The sequence below is a fragment of the Panicum virgatum genome, chromosome 5K, assembly GCF_016808335.1.
Source record: "Panicum virgatum strain AP13 chromosome 5K, P.virgatum_v5, whole genome shotgun sequence".
NCBI lineage: Eukaryota > Viridiplantae > Streptophyta > Magnoliopsida > Poales > Poaceae > Panicum > Panicum virgatum.
This window is the reverse complement of record NC_053140.1, coordinates 17102212-17110728: the sequence shown is the minus strand read 5'-3', so window position 1 is coordinate 17110728 and position 8517 is coordinate 17102212. Positions and strand designations below refer to the sequence as shown.

The 8517-nt window shown below is 41.6% G+C and overlaps 1 protein-coding gene across 1 annotated transcript; it reads left to right on the top strand.

The window, feature by feature from the left end:
• The first annotated feature begins 1503 nt into the window (after positions 1-1503).
• LOC120706702 (lysophospholipid acyltransferase LPEAT1-like) lies at positions 1504-8110 on the top strand. Its single transcript, XM_039991408.1, has 8 exons — positions 1504-2058; positions 3264-3383; positions 3489-3526; positions 3683-3747; positions 4635-4703; positions 5249-5382; positions 7386-7526; positions 7720-8110. Exons 1-8 carry the CDS (start codon positions 1627-1629, stop codon positions 7822-7824), a joined length of 1104 nt encoding a protein of 367 aa, XP_039847342.1. The 5' UTR covers positions 1504-1626; the 3' UTR covers positions 7825-8110.
• The last annotated feature ends 407 nt before the right edge of the window (positions 8111-8517 follow it).

Below are 8517 nucleotides of genomic sequence, written 5' to 3'. Positions count from 1 at the left end.
TTTTAGGTAATTTTCGGGATGTTACACAGGATTAGGTTTGTAATTGTATCATTGTGATAGTTGGATGCGAAAAAACAGAGATGAAATAAATCTGCTACCTATAGTTGGAATGGTGTCATGGAATTATAATTCACTCAGAAGTCGTTATATCAAGCAGCTTGGGTTGCAAAACTGGGATAGCTCATATGTCATGTAGAGAACCACATATGAAAATATTAATCATTCCAAAGAATAGAACAAAAATAATGAAGAACTACAAGATGTTGAATGGCTAGGTTATGCAGCAACTCAAACTTGAATGATTAGGTTAAGCAACTATTGTCTAATTCTAAGAAGAATAAAACATACATCTCCTAAGAGGCATTTCAGCATGGCATGGACAGTTCGATGTTTAGTATAGATGTTTAATACTGATGCCTACTCTGGCCCTACTATATATTCAGAAAGGAAAGAAGGTTAGTATCCATGATACTAAACCTATGTAAATTTCTCCAACAAATTTAGAGCAGTGCAGGTATTCAGATATGATATTTTGGACATAAACAACATATTCGGCAAAAAAACTTTATGATTAACTGGATGCACCACTGGTTAGCAGTACCATAATAGATCCTTGAAACCAATAGAATCTCCAGGAACTCATTCTGTAGTGTCAAAATGTTTACAAAGTATCATGGAGAAATTGAGCTAAAAATAACATTACACTTTCCCACAATCAATCCATGCTAAATCAATTCCCAAAGCTCTGAAACATACATCAATTCAACTAATCAACAATGAAAGTAGTAACAGATAGCCTACCCATATACCTATTTATACAGTGATGTCAGCTCAGAATGAACTTGCTTAGCATGGTAACAAAAGCAATATAAGCAGTTAGTAAGGAACAGGTTGGTTGGACCCAGCATATCTCATGGGCTAAAAAGCACGAACGGAAGCAAGACTTGAACCCAAACATATATAAATAACACTCAAACATTTGACGTAATAAAATTACCTCCTTAAGTAGCAGAAGCACTGAAAGATGGCAGAGGAGTTGTGGTGGTGGCCAGACATCCCAAGTAATCGGTGGTTTTGCCGTGCGGGGTTTTCGTCGAGCCTGGTTCAACTAAAAAGTTTTTGTTTTATGGGTCCACCGTGAGAGGGTGGGAGTAACATTTTTGATGGGAAGGTATTTCAATTGTTTTCGTTTCTTATAGTATAGATAGATAGATAAATAGATTGTTTTTATTTTTTATAGTATAGATATACTCGTAGTATAGATAGATAGAGATGGACAACCATCCGGTGGGCCCGCTCCTGCCAGCGTCGTTCCTTTCGTAATCCCCCCAGGATTAGGATTAGTTAACCCCGCACGGCTGCCTGGCCCCGACAGCGCCATCGCCTCCCGACAGAGCCCACCCGCCCCGGACGCGCCCATCGCCGTCCGATCCAGATCCCACGCGCCCCCGCCGCCGCTTCCGACCTCCCCCTCCCGACTCCCGAGCCCAGCGGCCAGCGCCGACCAGACAGAGTCCTCCTCGTCACAGACGCGCTGCCTCCACCGCCCCCCGCCCCCGCCACCCCACCTCCGTCGCGCCGCGCCGATCCGGCCCGGCGCTCGGCCCTCGCGCCGGGGGACGCGCAATGGCCCTCGACACCGCCGGCGCGCCGCCGCCGGGGCCCGACGCCGTGCGCCCGCCGCTCCCCTCCGACGCGGCTCCGCCCGGGGAGCCGGCGGACGAGCTGGACGCCAGGTACGCGCCGTACGCGCGCCGGGACGCGTACGGGGTCATGGGCCGCGGCCCGCTGGCGCCGGCGGAGGCGGCGCGGCTCGCGCTCGCGGCCGCCGTGCTCCTCCCGCTCCGCCTCGTGGCGGGGACGCTCGTGCTCCTGCTCTACTACCTCGTCTGCCGCGTGTGCACGCTGTTCGCCGCCGCGGACGGGGGCCGGCCCCGGCTCGCCGGATGGAGGAGGAGGGCCGTCCTGCGGGCGGGCTGCGCGCTCTCGCGGGCAATGCTCTTCGTCTTCGGCTTCTACTGGATCCGCGAGACCGACAAGAGGCTCCCCAGTGCCGAGGTTCGTTCGGTTTCTACTGTCCTCTTCGAAGAAGGCTTTCCCTGCTTTTGTCGCAAGCATATAACGAGTTCGTCTTTTGGATCAGTTTATACTTGCTTGAAATGTATTTGGTCCTGGAGCACCATGGTTGATGGGTTGTCTGGCACTTGGTTTAGGTGCATTGCATTGGTATAAGTAGAGTGACAGACCGTGCGGCTTACTCGGGAATGTATCTGCAGCAACCTCTGATGCTGCTACTCGTGAGCATTTTGATTTACAATGTGCCAATACAACCATGGATCCTGCAAGCAATTAGCTCGCCAATTTTAGTTATATTTTTCAAAAGACCATGTAGTATAATGTTTCCGTTACAGCTTTCAATGTAGAGTTCTATTATTCCCCTCAGGATGGAATGATTTTGAAGTTCTGTATGCACTGCTAGGCATTTACACTATTGTCAATTGCAGAAAGATGTTCTTTTATCTCTTTTTCTTTCTTGGCAATGCCATATGAATATATGATATGTATCCATTCAGGTTCACATCTTACTTACTGTGGAGCGATTTTCATGACCTTTTTGGGAAGAAATTGGGCCCGACAAAACAAACAATTAGGCTGATGTTGCAATTATTGAGTGGCACCGATTGGCTTAAACTAACATCTTAGTAGGCAAACTGGAATTTGCCTTGTAGTTTACTGTGCTTGTACTAATAGATTGAACTGAAAGTTAGATTGATGTAATGTAACTTGTTTTCTGCCACTTTATTAGATACTTTCAAATTCTTGAGACAGGTTTATTGTCATTATGACATTATCTGTCTACTATGATGAAACCGGTAATAAGTGGCTGGAACTTGGCATCATACTTTATTCTGTTAGTCAGAAATACAAAATCTGGATGAAATTATGTTGTCACTTTAGGACAATGAATGGGGACAGCTTCCAAAATCTGTATTCTATTAAAAAGATCTGGGTGCCGAATACTGTTAATTATTCAGAAATTTTCGATAACTGGCATTAAAGACCTTTTGTCCCTTCAAGCACCTATTAGATTGTACTTCAGTACCATTTGAAAGATTTTATGAGAGCAGAAATGGCAATGATTGCCCGTCTTCAGCAAACAATGCATCATATATGTATCGCGGATTACTGCTGTTGTGCCCATGTGACTGAACTTTAATTTTGTTCCTTGGATCCCCTGTCATCTTATTATAACTTTTTGTCAGGATGTAAATCAAGGCCGTTCTGAAGAATTGGGAAGACCAGGGGCAATTGTTTCTAATCATGTGTCTTATGTGGATATTCTTTATCACATGTCAGCTTCTTTTCCAAGTTTTGTTGCTAAGGTACTGAATACTATTTTTATTGTTCATAGTGTACTTAAATTTTGTGAATTAATGTATTCTAACTTTGTATCGTCCTGTCAATGCTTAAATTTGTCCTTATTATAGGAGTCAGTGTCCAGGTTGCCTCTAATTGGTCTCATAAGGTACATTTTTTATGCTCGTGAATACTTTCTTGTTTTCTGGGCTGTGTCTTACTCATATATTATGCGAGAAAATGGCATTATTTTACTCATTTATGTATTAATGATATATAGAATTATTAAAATTCATTCTACTTTTCTTTTTCTGGTTTAATGCAGCAATTGTCTTGGATGCATTTTTGTTCAACGAGAATCGAAGTCCTCAGATTCTAAAGGTGTCTCAGGTATATATTGACTATAGCCCATGAACTAGTTATACTTGCTGTAGGAGAGAATAATGCTTGTATTCCTCCAACCCTAGAAGGGTGGGTATATATAATACCTGTACATGGGCCTCTAGATGGGCCACTATACACATGGGCTCAATATACTCCAACACTTGCACTACTATTTTCTCATGCTAAATAAGCATTCCTGTCGTTAGCATCCTCAAAATGCAGTTAGTATTAAATCGCTTTATTTACTAATAATACAAATGTTGCATTATATTCATTGCAAAAATTGTTCTCCAGAATTTATGAATTTAGGCAGCTTTTTTCCCTTGAAAACACTGGGGGGCGGGGAGCTGCATTTCATTTCATTAAGAGAGAATAAAAATACAGAGAGCGCCACAAGGACCCCTTCCAAAACAAACCCAAACCCACACACACCTGTATAAAGCAGTTGCATGTGCAACCCTCGCTAAAAATTTAAACGACAAGATCAACCTTTTGGACTCAAACTCCAGGTTAAGCGACCTTTTTGGACTAGAAGTCTTGCTGAGCACCAAAGGATGCCTTCATTTGCTATTGATTGCAGAACCACGGTAACATTAGGATTAGCGCAATTGAAGATGCACCCATTCTGGTGTTTCCAAAGCTCCCAGGTAACCAGGATAACCAAGGAGTTGAATCCCTTGTGCATTTCCTTAGGGATATTTTTGAGAGCAAAACACTACCAGCTTGAAAATCAAGTCTCTGAGGGTTGCAAATTTATACATGAAGGCAAATTTTGAACTTTAAATTATATACATGGCTTTGCTCTGTTGAGGAAAATTTTGCTTGCTATAGCAACCTCTAATGTTGTGTAGTTTTTGTACTTTGTTTTACTGAACTTTCTATACTGTATGTAGGTGCTGTAACTGAAAGGGTCCGAGAAGTTTGTCAAGATAAGAATACCCCAATGATGTTACTGTTTCCAGGTTAGTGTACAACCATTTCCTTTGCAGTTTTTCTTCTAATTTCTCTTTTTGTAATATAATGGCTGCACATTGTTTTCTAAGTAATTACTATTTTGAAGGGTTATTAGCACCATCCGTTGAAATGCGCTGTTTCAAATCTGCTTTGACATTAGTCATCCCTTATCACATAGGACCACTATGCACTGTCTTGAAGCTGGCCATCATTATCCATAGTGTAGTGATCATTGATCAAAAACTGCTTTGCGGACTGAAAAACTGAATACAGCTGTTTTGGGCTCAAAGACCAGCAGGATTCAGTTTTATGTTCCATTGCCTCTATACAATCATTTTTACCTTCGTTTGTTCACCCTCAATTTTTTCTGTCTGTTGCTACTTTATTTATATCCTAATGTGAACTAAAGTATATTCGAACCTGTCGTGCTCTAGCCCAATGCACATGTTGACAAGTTAGCATTCTTATTCTATCCAATCTTTTTCCCCTTTCTTTCATTTGAGCTCTTCAAACAAATTGCTTCCCCTTTATTATAGATTTTTTTTTCTTTTAGAGGGAACTACTACAAATGGTGATTACCTTCTTCCATTTAAGACCGGAGCCTTTCTTGCAAGTGCACCAGTGCAGCCAGTCATTTTGAGATACCCTTACAGGAGATTTAGTCCGGCATGGGATTCCATGGATGGAGTAAGTACTGATTGCAATTCTACACTTTCTTGAAAATGCTAATTTAAGAATCTGTAAGTAGACACAGGAACACATGAGGAATTTAGTGCTACTTTGTGTGTAGATTTCTTGTTCTTTCTAGGCCATAGAAATTATTTCATGTATTGCTTTTAAGCTTTTATTTACACAGTATGTTGCCAACTTTGTCGTTATTATTTTTATTCTATAGTACTGTCCCTGTCTATTTAGTTGTGTAATATTGGACCTCCCTGTGCCTCCTTTTATATGTTTTCTTCTGTTGCAGATTGCTAGGTTGCTCCTTTCTTACTGTATCTTCCATAATTTCTATAGTTCAATAATTAAAATTTTACTGTCCTGCACACATACTATCGCATTAGGGATACCGTCACTTGAAGAAATAGATTATTACTTAAGACAGATAGTGTGACAGCCATAGCTAGTGCACCTTTTCATATTCTATGAAATATCCAAAAAATTTATTCAGGGTTTTATGTAATTTATTTCAGAAGTGTGTGGTACGGTAACCGTTAAAACTCTACCTAGGTTTATATTCAGAGTTTTTTTTTCTCGAAAGCGCAGGAGAACTACGCTTCATTATATTAAGAAGAAAAAAGGGGGAACCCCCCCCCCCCCCCCCAAAAAAAAAAGGTTACAGAAATGGAGGGACTGTAACACTCCCTAGAGTACAGAAAACCAGGCCCGGTCCTGAGATTTTAGTGGCCCGGGGCGAAATTAAATTTGGAGGCCCTTAATACAAATATTCATATCATATCGTCTTGAATATTTCTACTCAAATTGAGGATGTTGTTATTTTTTTTTAAAAAAACAAAGGTAATTGGAAAGTAGCACAAAGCCTAAGGGTATACTAGATGAACACGAGGAAGCTAAGGAAGTTTCCTAATTGTCTAATTGTCACGGGAACTTGGAGCTCAATGTATACAATACTAGATTGCATCCCTAACCCATGCTCAATGAGTTCACTTACCAGCTGCAATGAATGCAAAGTTCACGCTCTACCATCTACGCCTCAGCCAAGAGACGCGCCTCGCACTCGTGCATGGCGCTCGGGCGATTTTGCCTCTTGCAGCTACAGACTCGGGTTCCAATAATGCAATGGAAGATGAGGACGACGCAAGGCGTCCTGGTATTGGTAGGTTGAGGTGCCGGCGAGAATGCAGGAGGTGCGAGGGCTCTTGCTGGGGAACAAGAAGTTTCGTCATGCACAATCTCCGCCCACGATCTCGTGATGTTCCGATCCGTCAGGCCTAATTAGCTACACGTTTAATGTGACTGCAACACATACACGTAGAAGACTTGTACTCCTAGTATTTGGAGAGGGGACCCTTGGATTCCGGGGCCCGGGGCAGCCGCACGGCTCGACCCCCCTCAGGACCGGGCCTGCAGAAAACTCTCTCTACTCTACTAAAAAACACAAAGGGACCAAAGCTAGACCGGACCCCCAAGATTAGGAGGTCGTAGGAGCCAGGGCAAGGAGAAAGGAAACTCCTCTAGCCCCAGCAATAGACCATTGGTGCAGATCTTCCCTAGTTGCCGACAATAGACTGTTTAAGTTAGGAACAGCCCCATCAAATACACACCGATTTCGGCGATTCCACAAATTCCAAGCCCCCAAGGTAACTAGAGAACTGACTCCTTTTCGGACTTGACCAGACAACTTGTTGCTTAAATTGTCCCACAAGTCGTCAAACATCTTATCATCTAAACCCAGGGCAAGTGCCTGCAATCCAAGACCTTGTAGCAAATTGAACCGCATCTGCCGGGAGAAGACGCAGGAGATCAGTAAGTGGTCCAGCACTCCAGCGTTTCTTCAACCTGGTCGCAGAGAGGACAGACTGCCGGGATTAATATTCAGAGTTTTACATTTATTTCTGTAGTTTTCAATTAATATCGTCTCTTATCTCTATTTCTTTTGACAGGTCTCTTATATTAACTCATTGAATTCTGAAACATACTTTTTATTTTTCTTGTAAAAAAACTTGCAGGCACGCCATGTGTTTTTGCTCCTTTGTCAATTTGTAAATTACATGGAGGTGGTTCGGTTGCCTGTATATTATCCTTCTGAACAAGAAAAGGAAGATCCTAAACTCTACGCAAATAATGTCAGAAAACTGATAGCAATGGAGGTATTGTGATATCGTCTTTCATGAGCTTTAGTACCAGGTTCATCTTTTTAGATATGAATTGATGTGTTCGTGATTTCCAGCATACGAGTATATGATAACATTCTCTTTCTGCAGGAGTTCATCTTTTTAGATATGAATTGATGTGTTCGTGATTTCCAGCATATGAGTATATGATAACATTCTCTTTCTGCAGGGAAATTTGATTCTTTCAAATCTTGATCTGGCGGACAAGCGTGTATACCATGCAGCACTGAATGGTAGTAGTCTACCTGACGATCGACGTCAGAAAGATGATTGAAAGCCCTTGCTTGCCTTTTTTTTTTTTTTGTAAACTTACAGCTGAGTATTCAAGATGTGATTGTGCGGATTTTTAGTTTGTCATGCTGCGCTTGCTTCTGTTGTTTAAGGAGCGTGTTGAATACCCTCCTGATACGACACTGTACAGAAAACATTTTTTTGTTATAGATTGATATCTAGTTGGTGTGCCTGTATGGTTGTGTTATTCGATTGGAATGAGTTCTGTACATAATTTATATTGATTCTAGGAACATTGTGATGGTACAAGGAGTCAGTTTCTCGACTCAGAATCTGGTTCGTTTCACAATCTGTGCCCACGGATTGATTCTGTTCGATAATCTTTAGCTTTTTTAACATTTTCTTAGTGTCGTTGTAATACATCAACAGTACTAGAGGTTGTAGTAGGTGAACGCGGAGTTCACTAAGAAATACAAATGAATTTTTTATTTAACCAGCAAAATCAGAGCTAAGTTTTTCTTTAAACAAAGGATGTCAGTACAACTGCAAATAGGTATGTAACATTATTAACATGTGTTGGGGTTCAGATGAATTATCTTTGGTGAGAGCTATCTGATTAGCACAAAATCAAGTTGAGCACTACTATAAAATATATAATTTTGCCGCAACGCTTCTTCTTTCCAATAGTTTAGTTTATCTCTCATTGGTTTGACAAACAATAAAACCCTAAACAACA

Excerpts from the sequence above, each read along its gene's own strand:
- LOC120706702 (XM_039991408.1), top strand. The coding sequence starts at position 1,627 with ATGGCCCTCGACACCGCCGGCGCGCCGCCGCCGGGGCCCGACGCCGTG. Across the intron at positions 2,059-3,263 it reads AGAGGCTCCCCAGTGCCGAG|GATGTAAATCAAGGCCGTTC; the intron begins GTTCGTTCGGTT and ends ACTTTTTGTCAG. Across the intron at positions 3,527-3,682 it reads CCTCTAATTGGTCTCATAAG|CAATTGTCTTGGATGCATTT; the intron begins GTACATTTTTTA and ends GGTTTAATGCAG.